The 22,942-nt window shown below is 41.8% G+C and overlaps 1 protein-coding gene across 1 annotated transcript in view; it reads right to left on the bottom strand.

Moving 5' to 3' along the window:
- DAPK2 (death associated protein kinase 2) overlaps positions 1–15,277 on the bottom strand; it is a 42,784-nt gene extending 27,507 nt beyond the window's left edge. The window contains exons 1-2 of the mRNA XM_082489072.1: positions 15,252–15,277; positions 13,732–13,829 (exon numbers count right to left, since the gene is read on the bottom strand). Coding sequence (XP_082345198.1) covers positions 13,732–13,808 — 77 coding nt within the window. The 5' untranslated portion in view covers positions 13,809–13,829; positions 15,252–15,277. The remainder of the gene's footprint in view (positions 1–13,731; positions 13,830–15,251) is intronic.
- Positions 15,278–22,942: the final 7,665 nt, after the last annotated feature.

Here is a 22,942-nt window from a genome sequence, read left to right as displayed (position 1 = left end):
CTGAGTAGCTGTCATGAAAAGCTGAAAATATGTAAACAAAATACTGAGATGACAGTACAGGTTACCTGATTCCAGTCAGGCTCTCTGAGGCCAGAGTGGGGAGCAGCCAGGAAGCTGATTCTGCCTGTCATTTGAGAAGAGCAAACCATTTCTTCCCCAAAGACCAAACATATGTTCCCTTTCTGCATGTTCAGTCTATTTCTTTATGTTCTGTCCGTATTCATCTTAATTTCATTCATTAAAGAATTCTAAAAAAGAGGATTGCTATTATTATTTTGTGGTAGTTGTTAAACTTGAAATTCCCATAAAATAGATGATACGTTAGAACATGTTGACAGATACACTTTACACTGAAATATGTTTTCAAGGAGCTCTTTGAAAAGTAAGTGAACCTGGCAAAGGACAGTGCTCTGGCATTCCGCCAGTCAAGAGGTGACACTCAATTCCCTAGATGAGCCTGGACAATTTACTTTGGAACAGATTTGCAAGGGATTTTAGGCAGCAATCTCCCGCTGACTTTAACAGTAATTAGCTTCCTACACCCTTGAAGGAAAATAATACCTTAGTCTTTCTGTACTTAATTTCCTAAAGTCTGTAAAATGCAGGTAATGCTACTGGCAAAATGAAATAAAATTATAAGGGGTAAGCATACAGCTAAGCCTACAAATTAATTTCTTGTCTGTAAACATCATTAGAATCGCAATTATAATAATTCATATTTTTATTCACTAGGTGTTTCTGCACAAGAATACATGACTTGAAAGGAAACTAAAATAAAACCAAACAGCATCTCAATCAGTCTTTTAACTGCCTAGATTCACATGCAGGCTATCGCAAATGCAAGATAGTTTAACCCTTCTTTTCACAGAGGAAACTCAGTTGGGGATCTGAGCATTTAGTTGGGATTCCTTTTCTTTCCACCTTGGGAGGCATTTGCTTGAGGCTGGAGTTTGCAATGAGAAGCCGCTCGGCTCAGCATATGGCCAGGCTGTTGGAAGAGTGCAATCACAGCCTATTGCACAGAGTAAAACACAGCAATACATTTTCCACGTTTTTTTTTTTTACTTGAATAGTGCCATAAATATCTATTATTCTGGTTTAGATGTTGGTTTTGACTTACAGCAGGTGTAGGGGGGTGAAAATTAAAAAAAGGTGAAGGGACCTTTTCATTTGAGAAGAACAGAAAACAGCAATTTGAAGTACAAGCAGCCGCAGCAGTATGAACAAGGCAATACTGACATCCTCATATTTGGTATTGCTGCACCACACAAAACAGTTGGTTAAACTAGAGTGGACACAAGCAAATGCTTTTAAGGGAAGTGGAGGTGACCTTCCATTCCCCTTGATCTTCTCCCCCCTCACGTTTTGTTGTTGCTTATTATGTTTTAACAAGGTTACAGCAAGCTCTTCCTAGCCTACTTCACTTCTTGCTCAAATGCCCGCTTCTCTCAAGATTGAAGCTGAGTTAAAGAAACTATGGCTGGTATGCCAGCCAGCTGGTTTGAATAGTATAATTACATTCCTGACAGTGTAAGGGCCTTGAAGGAAACTCCTCACACCAGAAGTCTCAAAGTTATACAATGTGGGAAGCCAACAAAACTCAAGCCCGATTACAATTCAAGAATTACATTAGTTACTGGGAAGGTAAAAGACCCACTGGAGAACTTTCACATTTTTGAACGATCCTGTTTAAACTGCTTCTTCTCCGCGTACCGAGGAACCCAGGTGCTGGGCTCAGCTTGGTCAGAACATGGGGCTGCCTCAGGCATGTCACTTCATCCATCCACCTTACAGCAATACCTTGAAAACAGCAGTTGTATCCATGGGATAGGACTAGATGGTTCTGAATCATGTATACATCAAATTACAGACAGACAATTCTGATTTAAGATGATTTTCTACAGAGACTAGGGTAAATGTTTCAGTCTTACAGCATCCTTCCCCACTACCCAAAACATGCTCTATGGATCTAAAAGCAAGATTTGGGCCACAACAACATACACAAGATCAGAAAAAACAGCCCACTATAGGAAGGACCTTACAGGAAAACTGAAAATAAGAGCTTTCACAATATAAGAAGGTTTTAACAGTTCGAAACAAACCCATTCATTTAATAGCCATCCTTTTTTCTTTGCATTTAAGATATTCACTTGTGGGAATGCGAGCCTAAAAGGGTTTATTTGCTATTGCAAACCCTACCCCAAACAAAGACAAATGATGCAATTCACAAATGTCTGGGCTTAAGAAGTCCAAACACAGCTTAGAGATCTAATTTTAGGTTTACTAGACTTCACAAAATTTGCCAGTCATTGGTTCTCTTTCTCTAATTGGATGAAAAATTATGTTTGGTCCCTTGACAGCAAGAAAAAGAAAATGACACCCTATCCAGTGTCATATATTCTTTGAGCTCTGAGTCAAAATGATATCTTTAACCCTGAAAACAATTTTATTTCTGTTTACTGACAGCAATCCCTTACTTTAGAGCCTACATCATAAACTGACAGCTTCACTTTCTGTTTGCATCACGTTGTCCTTTCTCCAGTGAATGAGCTTACAGCATCTGTTGCTTTGATTTAGCATAATCTACAGTTAGAGGTGAGTAAAAATCCTAAAAATATTATGAAATCATCATGTGTACATTCTTAAGTTAATATACATAAATAAAATCACAGATAATAGCGTCTAGCTAACCTGAATGCAGGACTTCTCTAGATTGATGAGGCTTGATTATTTAGTTTCAGCAAAGAAGGGTCATTTATTCTCAGTTACAACAATTGTTTTTGTATCAACAGTTTTGTTCATCATGCCTTTTTGCCACTATTAAATTCAGATTGGCTTTAAGTGGCGATCTCAAGCTTAGAAAGTCCGCATCTTATTACTTTTCCATCTTTTTCACTCCTATTTCTTTTTCTTGGAAAAACTACACTAATAATTTTATCCTTTCATGGTTGCATTTTTGTTAACTTTCAAAGCAAAGCCCTTGAGAATTCTTGTTGAATGCCTCTCTTAAAAAATACCCTCAAGCCTGAAAAAACTGCTTTCCTCTCAAATTTAAGCGATCAGAGCAATTGCACTACTGCACGTAATTTTATCAAGCTAAATACTCTCCTCCCTCTTTCTTTACACTTCAGAGACGAATTAGGCTAGGTGCAATTGCACTGGCACGCTCTTCCCAGCAGAGAGGACAGGAGTCTGTTGGTAACTTTTTCTACAGTGGATTTGTATGCTCTCAGCTCATTTATGCAACACAGCTCAACCAAAGGCCGTGCAAAGTTCACAAAAAATATGCATAAAAGCACTTTTCTGGAAGCCTGTTTTTTTGGAAGGCTGTGGTCACAGCCATAAAGAACTGGAAGCCTTCCATAACTGGGCTATAGCAATAATTTGCAGTATCTTTTATGGACCTTTTTTTTTTTTTTTTTTTTGTAGACTAAACCAGGATTTGTTACAGCAGAAATTTAATCTAAGCAGTGAAAAAATAGTATGTTCAACAGCACAGTATAGACAAACAACTAGAGTACTATAGCTGAAACAACAAAACAGAAATCCTTGCATGGCAAGGTCACTGAAGGGAAAGTATCTCACTGTTTCCGTAAGACTTTATGGAATGACACTAAAAAACCCCAAAACCTTAATCTGTTAAATACTCTGCTGACACCTCTTATAACTTCGTAAAAAGCTTTAAAAATAAAATTGTCACAAATGTCACTGTACTTCCTGTTTAAGCTGCAAGTAAAAAGTGAGTTTTGGTTTGTTTGGGTTCTTCCTGCCCACCCCCCCCCAAATGCAAAGTGGCTACCTCTCCTAAAGGAACTACACAGAATCTAAACTGTGGCAGTTGCCAGATTATGCCAGAATGATCTAAAACTTTTCTTAATAGAGCACTTAACAGGAACTTTGCTTGGCTACTAAAAAGTAGATAAATTCTTCACATGTGTGAAAGATACAGAAGTAAATCCAATTCACAATATACTATTATTCTCTTTTTAACCTTTCACACAAGATTATCATAGAAATCTCACTAATTTACCACAGCCCTGTGATACAGACTGGAAGAAAGTTTTTATGATATGAGAAATAACTAACATGACTTCATTTCAGGCTCACTAAGTGCCCAAGCAGTGTCAGGGTGACTTCTAACCAAACCAGTTAATGTTATAGAGAGAAGTATCACAATACCACTACTCTAACAATATGCTAATTTTTAAACCTAATGAGATGTACTATTTTATACAGAAAGAGGAAAAAAAAAAATCAGCTGCCACTTTTGAATACAATGGTATTTTCACTCATTTTTTACTAATTGTGTAGTACTCAAGAATACAGTGACTATACAGAGTAAGTTTCAATATTCAGGACAGGGAAGTGCTGAGCACCTTTGGACATATGCTGTCTCTGATGATGTCACTGTCTGGGACCTTTCATCCACATCTCTTTACAGCTGATGCAAAGGTAACCAACACATCCTGGCACACACACACGATGTCTGCGTTCACTGCCAGAGAACAGTCAGAACAGTAGAGGAACATGGACTCAAACAGAACGATCTGGTTTACTGGAATAAGTAGAGAGCAAATAAACGATTTGAAATTCAAACCAATATGTAATAAATCTAATGTTTCTGAAAAAAATGCTGTGAATTATTACAGGCTATCAGTAAAGTAACATGTTATCTGTATCGCAGCCAATTAATGCCTTAAACACCATTTTGGGTGATTAGTCCTGAGTCACAAGAAACCGTGCCACCTACTGAATCATCACCAGCATCTCCTGAAGCTGTTAAATGTTTTTGGAAACTTCCCAATCATGCAATGACAAGCAATGTGGCCCTTATCAGTTCCTGAGGTTGGAGGAGCAGAGTCTGCAGTGATACAGCACAAGCCCAGCAATTCTGGCAAGTTCCTGATAGCCTGGCAAGCATTTTACGTAATCTGAAGCTCAAGAATAAAATGCATATGATAAAAAATTTTCCCCACTTATCACACTTAGCTTTTAGATTGAATATCAACTCTCCAAGTGGTAATGAACAGAGTCCAGAGACCTAGGGAAGGTCAGAGCTGACTCATGCTCAGCAGGAATAGCTGATTTGATAAGCTGTTCCTTCTGCTATGTGGAACAACACCAGTGCATACGTAATATGCATGCAGAAGTTTAGCGCACTGTACTTTTGCATTTAAAGGTCCAAATCCAGCTAGATATGGAGTAATATACCTGGGAGCAGATAAATTATAAGAGGGTAGCAGTGTTATGGTTAAATGATTTTTCTCCTTTCCCATGTATGAAACAGATCGAAATCATGCTGACATTTAAATCAAGATTTTAGGAAATTATCTGTAAAGCCAAATCCACAAAAGGTTGCTGAAACTGCCATTTCACTGCTCTTTGTGGATTCTTCTGGTCTGCCAACATGAGAGGTGGAAGTTATCTCCTTATCTTATTTAATCTTTCCTATATTGAAGTAAACAATCTCCCCCAGCAGCAGGACAGCACAGAAGCTACATTATTTGTTCCCTCCACTCTTCCTACACAGGAAACAAAGAGATCAATAGAAATTGTCTCTTTGTGAGGATTACAGATCCACAAAACTCAAATATTGAGGTTAACTACTCTCTCACAAAAGCTGTAGATTCTGTAGTAAGTAAAGATTACAAGTCCTGGCTTTAAGGTACATGGTCAATCACTTATGGTCTAATTGAATCTGCACTGGCTGCCCAAAACAGGCCAGTGACTCCGACCCAAGCTACTAGATGGAACAGATCTAGCTATTGGAGTGACTTTCTACACCTCTCCTCGCCAAAGCATCACTGTGCATCATGCTCAGCTATTACAACAGGTTTTCACTCCAGTTTAAAACTGCTGATGTAGAGTTTTAACAATGATTAATAGATGTCACCTGAGCTAAATTAAGCTTGACCATCAGACAAGTATCTGCAAGCCCCATTCTGTGTAAGATGGTAATAATTTGTCCAATGTTTTATCATTGTTAGTCCAGCGGTGAGCTGCACTATGTTTATTTTATATGTATTTTTACTCATAGGTAACATTTTTCATTTCAAAAGCATGGAAAGAATACCATACAGAGTCTATTTTCTCAGCTGTTCAAATTTCCGTCTGCTTTCTACTGCAATACAAAGTGGAAAAAAAAAGGTAGTTTTATTTTTACAGAAATGGCAAAGCAAAGACTGGGACTAGGCTTAATATTCAGTGGCTAAAGCCATTGCTGAATTTGAGCTTTCTGAGCACTACCACTAGGGTCGCTCAGCTCTAATTATACTTTCAAAGCCAGATATGGACTGAGGAAATACACTAAGATCATTTCCATCATCAAGATGGATACTGGTAATAAGGAATTCACGTGATAAAAAATGCATTACTAAGTAAGGCCAAGGCCAGTTCTAAATAACCAAGGCCAGTTCTTCTCAATTACTGTAGGTAGAGCAGCTTTGTTATTAGGAAAAAAAAAAAAACAAAACCAACTAACAAAACCTCCCACTATTTTCTCTGCACTTTCTGTAACAAACCAAAGATTTTGTAAACAATTAAAGGGCACTGAAAACTAGCAAGGAAATCTATTTCAAAATGAAAAAGCTAAGATAGCTCACTCTGCTAGAAGGAATAAAACCATCCAAAAATAGTGACTGTATCACACAGCCGATTATAGTCATAGTGACAGTGACCAAGTACTGGATGCCAAAAAAGTTTAAACAGAAGATTCAATATACATCAAACACATGACTTACAAGATTTTTGTAAAAAGAAGTATTAAGAGCTTGTTAGTGCTCAATAATTAAACTTACATTTTGCATCAAAAGCAAAGACTTGCTTTGTGTGTGTTGCAGGAACAAATAATCCATGCTTATTCTCCCAAATTTAAAGAACTAATTCAAAGTACAAATTCATCTAAGAACAGATTTAAGCTTCATGTCTGAGAAAGCGCAATACTGAACAATTTCTATAGCTAGAAAAAAAATATCCTGGTATGAATATACTGTGTGATGTGTGTTACAGGTAAATTTCCTAGCTGCAATCACACCCCTCTTTACCAGGGAGAGTCCACCTAGCTGGGTGACATGACTTTTTATCATAGATTTCCAAGTTCCTCCTCTACAAAGAATACCTCAGTTATCTCTGCTTTTTGTTTTCATTACGTAAATAAATATTTACTAGTTACACTGTCGGAACAGCGATTACGTGCCAAGCCCCAAGGTCCCATTACCACTGGTAATATGTTGCATTCACTGTCCTTTTAAGCCTCACCCAGAAAAAAAGGTTTCACCTGTCTCAGTGAACGGAGCTGATCCTCCACACACACGGCAGGGAGGAGGCAGGAACTTGTAGCTGGAGAAGGGGGACTATAGGAGGAATGACAGACCATTGATGAAAGATTTAGCTTGGCTTCAATCATGAAACCACACCCCAGGTCAGCGGGGGCTGAGAAACTGGAGGCTGAATTATGCCCAAACTGATCAAGAGAAATCACCACGATTACCTTTTGCGTTAAGGCACTGACTGAATCCTCTGAACTGTCTTCCTGGTCTGGTTACACAGAATGCAAAAGGAAACAACTTCAACCACAGTAAACACATCATACATGCGCCTGTTAGAGTGGGTATGTACAACATGACTTTGCTGAACTACAATTATACAAAGAAATTAAGTACTTTATTCAAAAAGGAAAAAAAATCCAGCAATCCTTTTGAAGTCCAGAGAGTCAATCAAAACTCCATGTATTTAAAAATCCCATCAGAACATGAAACACTCATGTTGAAGCAGGAAACAAATATAATTACTCAGAAGTGGCCTGAAAAAATGTTACCACCACAAAAAAAAAACAACCCAGAAGCATCCATTACACCAAATACATATATTTTGTTCATCCATGTGACAAAAACAGCTACTACATGTGATAAATGAGTTCCCCTACACCCCTCCAAAACTTAACAATGAAGACCTGGAGCTCAACAAATCCTAAAAGATTTTAAAACCAACCTAGATCATTCAGCAAGGAGGGGAAATCAGGAGGAATAACTACTTGCTCACCAAAATGACCCTTCATTTAGCACATCAGTGACACAAAGTACCATTGCTTCTCTCCTACTATTCACTGCACATGTGTAAATTCAAGCAGCAGTAGAGAAATGAACAGCCACAGAAACTTGGGAGGTTTTTTTCTATATTATGAATAACTTTTCCTACAGTAACATATTGATTTCACTAACCCAGCAACCTCAATGCTAAAATTATACATATTTAGAGACAATTCATATCCCTGAGAGTTTAGACTCCAAATAAGAAAGCAATAAGGGAGCTGGACACTCCTCAGTCTTCAATGTCTCTGCAGAGAATAAAATGCAGAAGACTAGGTAATAAACCCAGTGCTACTATAAAAAAAACAAACAAACAAACAAACAAAAAAACCAACAAGAAACATAAGGAAACAAATAGGAAGTGGTATTTAAGCATATACAGCAGAAAATTCCTCAAATTGAAACGCAAACCATCCTAACATGCAGACAAATGTCACAGTCTTGCTGTAAAATTAATTCCCACAGTCTAAACCCAACCCACTCATATTTATCTCACCTTTTGCATTAATCAGACATTAACTTGGGCTTCTAGGAACTCTGTAGGCATAGGACCCCACCAAAACCAGCCATCTCAGTACTCCAGCTTCCACAACTTCAGCAAGACCTGCTTGTTTTTCTTGTCAGAAGAAAAGCTCTTACAATTTTAAAGATGTGCCCAGTGGCCTTCCTCAGAGGCCACCACGCTGTATCCGCAACACACTGCATTTCCCAACAGAGAGGATTTCAAACCAGCAAGTGAACAAAATGCTTTTCCTGTTCTTATGCATACTGAAAGACATAGTTTTGATTTCCTACAAAGATCAATTCATCAGACTATGCTGTTGTATCCACACAAGATCTCCTAGCTCTGCAGAAAACATAGCAAAGCCAGACAAAAGCTGGGGACAGGCATGGCTAGAGACGAGCATAGCTCCCAATTACTGAGACAGACCAGAAAGCGGAATGGCAGGTGGTAAGGGTGGCACACATTGTGGAGGAAGACAGAGCCCCTTCCCTACAGTGAAAGGGCAGTAATGAAGGAAAGGGGGAGACTTCCTTACCCAGAAACACCACTCCAAGGTTTGTCTCTGGTAAGCATGATCTAAGTCCTTGTACGCTGCAGAGAGCTGAGCTGCAGTGAGCAGGACACTGTCTCGGGACACTGCAGTGCCATTCCCGCACCACCCGGCAGGAACACGCTTTCTCAATGGGTACTGTCATGAAACACTTCCGGACAAGCTCCATGACACTTCCCACCCTCAGCCCCGACTTGATGTGTAACAGTGACACTGCCCAGAAGGCACAAATGTCAACAGCTCTCTCTCTACAGCCTGGCTAGCAACACGTTTGGGTAACAGATTAATGACTCTATTGTACAACCTTTTATGAATTGCACTGCACACCTCTGAAATTCTAGCGCTCTCTGTGCACCTACCACCACCGTCAGTGTTTGCTGGTACAACTGGAAAAGGCTCCTGCAGGTTTGTACAAGAACTCCTTTTGTCCAGCTAACCTGAACTACCCATCCACATCACAAGTCCTGAGATGTTTTGTTAAAAGTCTCTCCAGTGAGCTTAGTTGCCGCCACTTTCCTGGGAACTATTTCACTAGCTCAGCAGGCCAGTTCTTCCTTCTCTTGGCCTGCTTTGGCCTTGATTTAAGAGTTCCCATTCTTGGTTGTCTCTCACTGCCTGCTCCCTTCCCAAAAGAACCAGTGGTTATTTGACCTGCTGCATATTCCCAAGAAGTCAAGTCAGCCTTTACTTCCTCAAATTTTTCAAGAAGTGTTTCCATTGGTTTGGCATGCCATTAGAGTGATCTGCTACAAACATTCCTGCAAATGGCTTATGCCAGGATCCTCCTCGAAACAGGCAAGACTGTTTCTTACAAAGTTTATTAAAATAAATGGTAAAGGATGCAGTTTGCCATTACTTAAATAAAAGTGACATTTAGCAACGTAAACTCATATTTGAGGAGGGATACATTTAGAAAGATTTTATGGAAAATAATTTTTTGAAGTATCTGGTTTTGATCAACATCTCAGACACAGAAAGAAACTGAATCTGCCAGAAAGTCTAATGCCTTCAAAGAGTGATAGCATGAAATGCCTGGGAAGACTGTATAAAGTACTCCCAGATCACACAATCTACTGCCCTTGGGGGAAGGGGAAAGAGACGAGAATCTTCTAATATTTCTGCAGGCACCGATTACTTTATACCACATTGCTTGCTACCTCTTCTAGTCTTCCAGACTAACTAATATATAACTGAGAACTTTTTAAACAAATATCCCTATAACATATTCATCTTCAGTTAAGTTTTCTAAACTCTTCCCTTCTCTTGTCATAAATTTTGAAAAACAAAAAAATTACTATTTCAATATTCTAGCCATAAGCTGTATTATAGATCTCAAAAGTTAGGTTTTTTTTTTTTTTAATTTTAAAATGTTGAAATTTGCTAAATTCACTCTAGAGGTTCCTCTTCTTTTTAGGATCCATTTCAGCTATTGCTAGAGAACCTCAGCACCCACAGACTTCACACTTACAAACCAACTGATATTATCTTGCTGGAAGCAACTTTAAATGTACATATATGATAATAAACTATTGCACTCATTCAGCATAGGCCATGCTAAGCTTCCCAAGCATTGCTGCTAGAACAAACAAGCCCATCAGCAACTTCTTTTCTCTAATGCCACATGCCTGACTTCCTGTTCCCCGTACGTACCCTGTGGAGAAGTTGAGCAACAGAGGTGCAAACCTAAGATTAATATTTGAAAGATTGAGAGAATGTTGGAGCTAGGCAGCTAGTTACAGCACAAGGCTGCTGCTATGGAAAACCTGCTCCCCCTTTCTGCAAAGAGTCTTCTCTCACAACATTGCCTTGGCACAGGAGACAACTGCATTTCCAGCATCCTTTGAGTTGCTTCTAGCTCAGCAGTGATTCTGAGAATGATCTGGTTGAGGAGTCCACAAATGTGCCGTTTGCAGGGTTTTATACAGCTGGATCTGAAGAGCCTTTGCTGCCTCTACATTCAACACTGCACAATGACAGGAAGGGTCTAATTTCATCACCAGACCAGCTATATCTAAGCCTTGCAAAGGAGCATTTGCAGTATATAATAAGCGCCTCCTTTCCTAAGTGCTGTGCAAGGAATTTCAGATAAACAGGTGCAGGGTCTGTCTGTGAGATCCTGTATTTTAACTTCTGACTGAATCTGAGCTAGAACAAGCATTAGGCCTGTATTAATGACTATTTTAGTTCTCACGAAATCACAAACTCAGTCAGGAGGACATGAACAAGACAGACACTTCACGGATGTTGTTTGAAAACCTTTGTTTTGTAAGGGACTTTTGGGGGCAGAATGATAATAAATGAATCCTTTTACCTGCCTGTACCTGTCAGCAGCTAATAGCTTCTTGCAAACATACTGAGCTAATAAAAGCCACCTACACGTTCTAACAGCATCATTCAGCTCTGGAAAAAATTCTTGTGTTTCAGTCACCACTACCTGTCTAGTGTGTTATTTTTATTCTAACAAAGCAAGATATCATTTGTAACTGGCCCTAATCAGTAGTTACTGCTCAGAGATACAGAGGCGTGATAACCCAGTGACACTCCACATATAGCACACAGTTGAAACACAAGGTTTGCAGAGCTCCTCGCAAAATCTGAAAGTGAAAATACACTGACAAAGACAGTGTGACATTATATTCCTACATGGGCATGTGTAAAGTATTACAACGTGGATGCATTCAGAGTAAGGGAGCCGATTCCAATCTTGCTGCCCTCTTCTCACAATTTACAATTGCAGGGCTTTCCTTGAAAAATCATAACAAACAGCAGAGGTCTGCTTGTTACAATTTGTCTATTTCCTTCAGATCTTTCAGAGAACATTTTTGCTTACAGACCCCAGTACCAAATAAACTTGGGTTTCTCATCTACAAGTAGTATTACACATGAAATGCTGGGAACCAGAGCGTGGTTTTGTAGTAGAGTTTAATACCCCTCTGTCATGTGAGGATGGCACCTCTTCATGTATACACCTACTCCTTCTTCTGGCTTACCTAGAAAAGGTCTTTCTTGCAGAGAATACATCCATTAAAAAAGGCCACAACTTCAGATTCCATCTCTGATTGTAGTCTCCTCTAAACCCAGCCCATCACCTGACATGTAGTGAGTACCGTCTCCGTGGCATAAGCCTGGGACCAGCCATGTTTCTAGGACATGCAGCCAGGAAAGGAGGAGGGCTGCTATGACCACGCAAGCCTTTACCAGCCTGAGGCCTCTCGGGCAGGTTAAACAGCAAAGGCCAGCTTTCACCAGGTTGTTTCAGCTACCCTTCTCCATTTAAAAGGCCTAATAACCATCATCGGCTTGAAGAGAAGAGTTACATTCATCATCTCAAAAGACACTGGATTTCCAAATCCCATTCAGGAACCAAAGTAAAAATATGCTACTCAGTTTCCAGTTTCTCATTTTAGCAGTTTGACTGGTACAGTACATACTAGGGTCTCCAAGGTTAAAAAAAGCACACCTTTAAACCCTGCATACACACACTGAATTTCTTTACTGCTCACTGTTGTCATATTTTCACTTTCAGGCTGATGTTCTCAGGACCAGTCAATACTCAAAAGTAAGCAGCTACAGAAAATTCAATTGTTGAGGCCTTCCTGAGATGGAAGGGAATGAAAAAAAAAAAAAGCAACAAACAAACCAAGCCCCAAAATCCATCCCCCCTTAAGAGAAATCTTCTCAACAACTCTGAAGATGAAATAGCTGGGAATGATAAAAAAAAAAAAAAAAAAAAGAAATCTGGCAGGGAAACAACTTCAACTGAAGTGTTTTAATGTAACTAAATTATTGGCCCTTGAAAAAGGGTAATTGCACATACACAGTCATTTATCAGAACCAACTGCCAGACATTGGGAAAGAAGCCAGCATGTGTATAGCCCTAATTTAGCTATTTGCATATTAAAAAGAAAATCACTGCAGGGTTGGACACTGAGTGGAAACCAGCTTTTCTCACCCGGAGCACTGTATGATGCTAAGTCACTGGGGGATCCCTGTGTCATCCAGCTCACAAACCCAGCAGAGTGTTTAAGCAGGTGCTTATTATGGTTGAGCATGCCCATTAACTCCACCTACAATTAATACCTGCAGATAAGCCTTTATAGATTAAAAGCTATATACATGTATTAACCGGTCCAGATTAAACTTTCACAGGTAAATCTTTTCAGTGTTCAGAGCCAGTTGAAAACAACAGTGCTGCGCAGCACTGTTCAAAACAGCAAGCCAAATTAAAAGGCTGCGTCTATGACGACGGCACCATGGGTTCCCGTTTCCTAGCTGGTTCAGAGAATGGACAGGTGAACTCAGTCTAAAGCAGACACAGATGACACTTAACTACAAAAGACAATGTAAACATACCTTTTGTTGTCGTAGTTGCAAGAAAAGAAACAGGAAAAATAGTTTGCACACCTAACTTTAGAAAAACTGCACTTTGGATTTATGTTTTTTTTTTTTTTTTTTTTTAAGGGGTGTGTTTCTATTTTTGTATATTGCAATTGATTTAGGCCATCATGCACAGTCATTGTTTTAAGATGTGGCAAATATCTCCATGTGTCAGCTTTTAGAATAGTGTGGTGTCATCGATACAAACTTACCTTCCTAGCTCTTCCCCAATTTCATAAACGTCTTCCACCTTCTGTTGCTTGAACAAAGCCATATTTGGACTTTTCATTGATGCACAAAGATGATGCAACTGGAATATTAAGGAAGAATGACATTCATTACAGTCTTCCAACAGGCAAAAAATCAGTAAAACACATTTCTGGTATAGTCACTTTGAATCCACTGCAGGTCATTCATGGCCAAAGTTACCACTGATCAATAAAAAGAATTAATTTAGCAGTCTCAGCCAAATAGTGAGGGTCCAAATCCAGAAAGAGGTGACCACCTATAAGTGAAGAGGGTTCTTGCCCCTCACTGAAGTACCTGAGCACATACTTAATCATAAGCACAGAACACACTTTGAAACAAATGTGACGCAAGTAAAGCAACTAATTAATAATCTGGCAAACTTATGGACAATAAAGCATCCACACTACACTAAAGAGAGCTAGCATGAGAATTGGCATCACAGGCTGCTTCATTAAAGTGTCAGCAGGCAGACCGCAAGCCAAGGAGACCGCAAGGCAAGATCTTCCTTTGTCTCATGTCAGGCAGTGTTTCTGAAGCACATAGGCAGGACAGCAAATGGAAATCTGAATTACTGCTGCAAAAAGGCACTGTGATTCCATCTACAGTTTTTAGCACATCTTTCATCACACACTAGATGCTTCAAATGAGAAAAACGTGAGCCGCATTTGTTGCATGCATTACTCTGTGTAACTGTGAAACTTGTTTCCTGTACACAATCCTTTCAATTGATAAATTCTGTGAGGTTTGGAAAGACAAGCCTCACACTGGTGGATTTGAGGATCTGGAGGTGTATTATGCTGTGCTGCTTTTGGAAGAGAAGATGATCAGAGATCACATTATTCCTCAGGACACACCCATGGATTTTAACACAATAACCAGCCAACCAGTTTAGAACATGTTTGGTGTTTCCTGTGTAGATAAACACTGGCATTATCCCCAGTGGCCCAAACAACATCCACTATTTAGATCAGAATGTGTAAAGTAGCTGTAAGGCCTCTAGCATCACAATAAAATCTAACTACATTGAGGCATGCAGTTTTTCTCACACATCCCTAGGCTTCAGCAGCATATCTGTACTTCCCAATGTAATGTATATTTTCTTATGAATCCCAGATGCTGCTTGTTTCAGATGCACCGGGGACTCCCAGGTTCTATATTTCTATATATTCTAGATTTCTGCAGGTTTTGAAATAGTAGTCTGACTGTGGCACGCTGTGAAACGTATTTCACAAGCAAACAAAGCTCTATTTTGACCCTGTAGAAATATGCTCAATTCAATGTTGCAAGAAGATCCAGCTACTTTGATAAATCAGCAGACAACTTATAAAATAGGATAAAGTACCAAAGAGTGATTGCAGGGTTCCTGCCAAGTTGAAATTGACATATTTTTTAAGATTTTTCTCTAACAAAAGCATGTACCACAAGCAGCAAATATATTGCAAAAATCTTGTCAAAACGCACCCAGCTTTTGTCATGCACTCACCTCAGAAAAAAGACTGGCTGCTTTGTTTTTCCTCTCCCTTTCTATAAACCATTGGCTTCTAACTCATGGGAGGCGTGTTGAGTATCAATTCAATTCCTTTCCAAATATGCTTCTTCTGTTGCTTCAAAGGAACAGAAATACTCTCTTAGCTCTTCCACGTATATTTTTTAGCTGATGCTAGCAAAACTTACACATTAGGACAAAAATTATTCAACTGCTTTATTTCAAGCAGAAGCGCTACTGCATCAATGCTTACATGGATATTAGTTGGGAATAACATTGACTCTTTCAAAAAAACCAGTAGCAATAAGTAAAAGGGTATCAATAAAATCAGATGTCCCTCTATTAGCCCTTAGCACCAGTTACACAACACACAAGTTGAGAAGCAGTACCAGCTCCCATCCTCTAGTGACACAATTTTGTGTAATTCTGTGATGGCTCCCATCTTAACATCTCTGTGCAGTGCATCCTTTTGGATTGCCTTTTCTAAAGCACAAGGGGATCCAGGGGGACTTTGTAACCATTCATTTCCCTTCACTCCTTTCCCTTTCACAGCGTATTCATTAGGTGGGGAGGTTCTAATGGCCCACAGCCTGCTCCCCTCTACACTCTTTCCTCCAGGATGGAGGAGATACAGGGAACATGTGTTATTCTGGCAACCCCACTCTCTCTCCACAGGGGACCCACTGCTTCACTCATCAGATAATGGAAAATACTTCAGCTGTACATCAAAACTGCGTCCTCTCCTTTCTGAAGGCTGCATACGTGTGCACCTCGTGGGGTAGTATGCATACTGTGATGTGACATGACTGACTTGATCTGTCACACGACCAAAACACATCCATTTCGGTCACATTTCAGAAGAAGTTACCATTTCCACTGCACAACAGACACTTGCAGACATTTCATGGAAGAGAGCGAGGTGCGAGCTATCCCCAGCAATAGCATTCATGCCCTCAACAGCAGCCTTGCTGGAGGTCTCCACTGCAGATGTGATGGCTCTCTTAAAGGCTCTGCGGGGGCCTACTGCGTTTTCACTAACAAATCTGTTCAAACCCCAGTTTCAGAATTCTGCAATGGAGACAATTTGCCTCCCACACCTTCCTATATAACTGCTCTAGCGACGACCTCTCTTATCTAGTACCTAAGGCAAATAATAGAAACCACACAGGTTGTGACGCTGACTATCGTGCTATTAAAGCATACTGTAGAAATCAACACTTGCATTGGCGAGCCTCGACTACACACATTACAATGTAGGTGGGGTTTTTTCACTTCCACTTTCCATCCCTATACTTTCACAGACATTTTCTGGCTGATCCTTACTTTGCCTTTATTTTCAGAGTTTTTCAAGATGAAGGCAGATGAACTGTTCTACTACTTTGCTCATTAATTCCCTTCCCAAAGCCGTGTTTGTGCTCGGGACAAAAATGTCTCTTTTTCCTCTCAATGAAAATAAGCAACTCAAATTCTGCTTTGTAAGCAAATTATTGTATTCCTCAAACAACCTTTCATAATCTCAGAGAAAGCTTATTGACCAATATGGCTCAGGGCTTGAAACTATAGTCAATAAATGCTTTAGTAGCATTTACAAGAATGAGGACATCTCTGAGCTATTGGCTCCATACTAAATTTGTATAGCATTGCTTGCAATTGCTCAGAGCAGGATGTTCTGAAGTGTCGGTGCAAAACCTAGTTCAACACCCACAGACTTCAGAAAAGCAAATAAAGGACAAAGCCGAGCCTTGCTGAAAACCTCAAACCTTTTGCTCATCCTGAATTGCAAGATTAAGTTCTGAGCACATGCAAGAGTCAAGTATGGCAAAATGCCCACGTATTAAGAGATACTGCTGAGACTTGCCCAAAGACTATAAATCCCTCAAGCTGACTACTCCCTTCATCAGAATCCAAGGTACGTGGCTATAAATAACATTAATGCAAACACACCTAAAAAAATAAAATAATTGTTCTCAGAGAGAGAGAGTTTGTCATTAAGAAGAGCAAGTTAAAAACATTGCTTTGAGAACGGGGAACCCACCCATGATGCCTCTGGGTACACAGCCACTCTATGTTTGATTGACAAGTTTACCTCATTTCCTAGCATCCTCCAAAGAACATACATATCTCTGCAGACGCTCAGAATCCATATAATATTATCTCAAAAATAACCAGAAAGTTCTCATCCCTTTTGCTGATCTTTTAACTTATACCCTCATTCTGCAAAGGTCAAACCAGCAAACTTACTCCCAATGCCAAGGAACCATTCAAGCACCCAAGTCAGCCTAGAGTGTTGTTTTTGAAGACTGAACAACTGAACACAAAGCTGTTCCAAAAATGTTTAGACCCTCCGGTCATACCTCTGATGTGCTGGTGTTTCCCATGTCTATCACTCCACGTTATCTTATACTGCCTTCCACTCTCATTACTTCTGCAGATCTCTCTCACTGGCTTTTGCCCAGCAGTCACAGTTAGCAGATACCCAAAATAGATCATACACTTGATGATCCAAGACAATTGTCATTAGCAAGTACAGAGCAGAAGGGGGATAAGATAATAAAAGATAACCTTTACGCACTTAAAATTTATCTGAAATAAAAATGCCATTCACAAGCATAAACATAACCCTCCCCAGATAGTATATACTGATCTTAGGAAACTAAGGTGACTTCACATTCACAGATTTAAACTACAATATTTTTGTTGGACTCCATTTGCAAGTACAGAGTGCAAGTATATCAAAGGAAGAATGAAAGTAAATTTTTTCCTCTAGTCAGATGGTGATTTCCTTATGCTGGTCAATGAAAGCAGACTGAATTAGAGGCGGTCATTCATTTTTGACTCATTCAGACAAAGAAGTTGAATATTCATGATCAACTTTGTCTTTTGATACACTCTTTATGCTAACACTTCTGGGGCATATGCCCGAACAGTATCACAGTACAGTGAGTCAAGACCATTCTAATCACTCAAGATCTGCACCAGAATTCATTAAAACCAGGAGGCTTGGAGAATCTGCTGCAGTGAGTTTTGGATCAGACCAGAGCTTGAAGAGCTCCAAGGCAAGCTCTGCAGAGGAGATGGCCTTCTGCATTCTTTCACACAACAGCCATGTCTATTCCTCAACCATCGCACGTTGGGGCCATCTCTTGTATTTTTGTGTCTTTGCTCTAGGATTCCTAGCAGTGAGCATTTTAATACAAAGGACAGCTTCTACTCAGCATTCATATTACTTACCACATTTACATAATGATACTCCATAATATAGTATAGGTGTAGTATAGGATACTTCACCTTTTACTCCTGTATCCAACTCCCCTTTGTACATCCCCAAATATCACAAGGTGGCAAAGTATTGTTAATCCCATGCAGATGATTTTCCTACAGACATGTAACCAAGGTATAGTGAAACCAGAAATAGAATACATACCTCTGGGATTCCAGTGTCAAGCACGAGAAACATGTCCTGCCTAATCTCTTCCCGTTCCTAAATTCCACCATACCATAAAATCGGATCTCTCATACCCCAAGAAATCACACTGTTTCCCATTGTGATCTAAGGCGTGCATTTAATGACATATATTTTATATCAGCACAAACTCTGGAGGCAGATATTCTTATTCCAGTACAGAAGTGCCTTTTTAGTGCAGCTTGTCCTGTGTGTAAAGGAAATCTAAAGAAATCAACTCTTCCGAAGAGGGTGACAGAATCTGCCCTAAGAGGAGCAGAAGAAAGTCAGTTCTATTTCTCTCTTTTAAAAAAGGTTTCCCTGCATAGGTAGGGTATTAGCCTGTCATCACCAAATTATTTGGCAATCAGTGACTGGTCTATACATGTCAAATACATGATAAATGTCCACCCACCACTGAACGAGAGCAGAATTATAGAAAATAGAGGGGAGAACAAAATTGTTGGATCATCTGGCTTGTTACCAGTCTTGCATTTTTTTTTCCTTAGGTTATCTTTTACCCCAAGGAAACCAGTTTCAAGTGACTGAGGTAACAGCTGAATAATCGTACTTAAGTACACCTGACATGAGCTGAATCACTAAATCCTTAGCCAAACTCAGAAGCATCCCCTGTGACATGTTTTTATATTACAAAACAGTAGTTATACTAAAGCAAAATCCAAAACACTTTAGAACAGACCAAAGTAAAACCTTCCCTTATAAATTGTTTTTTAATACCAAAAAATTACCAAAACTATTTAGAATCAAAACTGGACTGTTTTAAATTAGCAATTTGGGAAAAAAGATAAATAAATGACACCCCCCCAAAACAAAACACACCAATTCAGTGCTTTATGCTAAAAATAAACAGATTTTGACAAGCATGTTTTCCTCTTTCTCCTTTCTCATCCCCTTTCTTTCTCTTCTATTTTTGTCCTAGAAAAGACTAAGCAATTCCAACAGCAAAAACCCAAGTAACTTTTACCCTCTGCTTTCAAATAATCATAATCAAAGCACAGTTAAAAGTTATATTATTTTCAGCAAAACCTTATTTTCACCTAAATATTTTCCTGTCAGAAAACAACAGTAGCCTAAAAATTTTTCTCTCAGGAAATTGAAGCAGCTATCATTACCTGTGTGCCTACAGAGGACACAAAACACACCCAACATCCGAGCACTTTAGTCCCATTACAGAATCGCTGTTCCTGCCACTAGCTCTCAAGGGATCCCTTTCTGACCTCCCAGGTTTACTCTGCAGTAATTACATGTCTGGTGAATGACCAAAGACTGCATATCCAAGCCCCCACTTCAAGTGTACATACCAAATGCGTTAGCTCTGCAGCTAATTACGGCTCCGCAGCAGACAGCTAACTGCCAGGGCTGCTGCTGTAACTGATCCCAAAGCCCTCGCGTGCTTTAGCGATGAGCTTGGTGCGAATGTCTGGACAGACAGGGCGCAGGGGGAAGCCCGCAATGCCAGGCACGCTGGCGAGGCATCTCAGAACCCCATTCCCCGTCCCTGAGGCGCCTTCAAGGATTATTACCGCAGATGAGACACATCACTGCCCAGAACCCAAGCGAGATCCACCTAGTGAGATCCATGTTTCTTGCACAAGCAGATAAAGGACATCGGAAAGTCTGAAACCTACTGATGTTTCAGAACAGACACCTCTAGAGATGGTCCGAGCTGAGCTTTTTCCTCCCATGTTTTAAGCAGGTGAGCACGCTGATTTTGGTCCTTTGGCAGCTGGTGACGGATCAGCCCCAGCAGGAGCCACACATTTCCACCCTCTCATTCACACCTTCCTTCTTGAAGGATGAAGGCCAGGCCAAACCAGACCCTGCGGTGCTGCGCCGCCCCGGGACCCCCAGCTCACTGCCCAGAAGAGCAGGTGTTGAGGAACCGACCAGATCCCAAGCGAAGCTGTTTGAGGGAAAAGGCAGGAAGGAACTCATGGACAAACACGACGAAGTCGCACAGCATTTGCTGAACGACAGCGGTAAGCTGAGGTGTGAACCCAAGACCAACTGTCCCCGACGGCTTGGGACAGAAACACCACCAGACCAAGCGCTGTGCAATACCGAACGGCACACTTCTGAAACTATTGCGTCCCCCAGCTTCGCGGGACCTGCTCAGGGACAAACGCCAGCTGCTGGCTGAGGAGATGACCCGGGCAGCTGCCTTCTCCCCTGGCTGGCAGCTGCGGGACGGCTGGCACGTACGACCCGAGCTGCAAACACCATTAGAAGCACCGTGCGAGCGGGATGACCACGCGTAAGCCGCCGCCGCCGCCCCGGCACCTCTGACAGGCCCGCACCGCCGCCGCCGGACTGACCTGCGGGGGGACCCCCCGCTCCTCCACCGCGCTGAGGGGCGGCCCGCGGGCCGGGCGGGCTTCGCAGGGCGATACTTCACCCTCCGGACTCCGACGCGGGCGGGACCACCGCGAAAGCGGCTGCGAAGCCGGCACGGGGGGAAGAGACGGATGAAGAGAGAAGCGGTGAGGGGAGCCCCCGCACCCGCGGAGGGCTTCGAGCACCGCCGGCTGAGGAGGGGGCGGCAGCACTCACTTACCGCCAGGCACGACCCGTCCGCCTCCGCCGGCCTCCCTCCGGCGCTGCCTCGGCGCGCAGGGTCGCTGCCGGGCCGCCCCCGCCGCCTGTGCCGGGAGGGGGCTGAGGGGGCGGCACCGGCCGCCGGCGCTGCTCACCGGAGGAGCCGGCGGGGCTGTGCCGGCCGCCCGCCCCTGGGCGTGAGGGAGCGAGGGAGGGGCCGCCGGGAAGCGCCGCGCCCCCTGGCGGGCCGCCGCTCCCAGGGCGGCCCCGTGAGGCGGCGGGGGTCCTGTGAGGAGGCGGGGAAGGGGGAGTGAAGGGTCCCGCCGTCCTCAGCCGCCTCACAGAAAGTACACGCCGCGGCCTGGGGAGGAGGGGGCCCGGGCAGCCAGGGCGGCTCAGCGGGGTCTCTTCCGCAGCCAGAGCGGAGCAACTCGCCGCGGCACCACCTCTGAGCTGGCACAGGCCGCCAGCACCGGCCCGTCCGTCTCCGTCTAAGGTTTAGTAAAAGAGCTCACGCTGTCCCAGTTTTCAGCAGAGATCCCATACAACAATACAAACTCCTTATTTAGTCCAGAAATCAAAAGGCCCCGCATCTTAAAAACAAACACCGTGCTCACTTGTTTATCCAGTTGTGCTCCCTTTCGTCAGGGGTCAAGCCGAGTCACTCCGCAAGGAGAACAGAAGAGTTTCATCAAGTCAAAGGTAAAGCTGCCCGACCTGGCGTCGACAGTACCGTTTTGACACAAACGTGCCGCCTGCGGGCAGCCCACAGGGCAAACCAGCCCCGCGCCTGGCACCACCGCCACAGCCCCGCAGCCCCACGCTTGAGGGGTACAGAGGTCCCTAACAAAGGCTCCCGGACTATCACAGCACAGGGAATCTCAGAGGTAGGACCTGATTTCTGCTGCTTTAGTAGATTCAGGATATACAAAAACAATACCAAGGAAATAAGGCTGAGGAGGTGAATTCATTAGAAAGGCACTTCATTTGCGTGAGCCTTGTTCTATATTCCATACATGCCTATATTATATTTATTCTGTGGTCTGAAACTCAACATTACCCCAGTGAAATTCCCTGTTGTTTCAAGAAACCACTGTGGCAGAAAGAATGGCACAGGTTTCCAGTCCTCACTGTGGATCTCAAAATGCATTAATATGCACTACCATGACAGCCATTTGCCATACTGTTCTCCAAGTTGCCCTAGAACAAATGTTGGCTACCAACAACATCCTTCGTCTGTTTAGTCTCCTGTCTTACAGACATTCCCCAAACCTGTAAAACTAGATTTTCTCCCCCTTTATTTGGCAGACTGTAATTGCAATAAATACTGTTTGGTCTCCTTAAAATTCTTCTGGGCAAGTTAATATCCAACATTTGTCAATGAGGAATCATGCGGTATCACCCACACCTTCAAAATCAAATATAAATGCCAGGTTGCCTTCACTTTCAATTCTGTATGCGGTTAAGATAATGCAAAGCTATGGCAAATTATCATAATACATCAGCAGGCTGTTTCCATTGCAAGAAGTTGCAAAGATAGGTGAATTAAAAAATAATTTAATACTGGGCAGGTACCTAAAGGCAGTGCTTTTGATTGTAACAGTTAAAAAGAAACTTGGCTTCAGACCTGTTCCAAGTCAAGAGGACTGAACTGTGCCCCTGCTTGCCCGCCTTGGGAGTTCCACCCTGC

Source organism: Vanellus vanellus (genome assembly GCF_965231255.1).
Source record: "Vanellus vanellus genome assembly, chromosome: 11".
Taxonomy (NCBI): domain Eukaryota; kingdom Metazoa; phylum Chordata; class Aves; order Charadriiformes; family Charadriidae; genus Vanellus; species Vanellus vanellus.
Note: the sequence above shows the minus strand (reverse complement) of the source record. Positions and strands in the feature narration are given on the sequence as shown.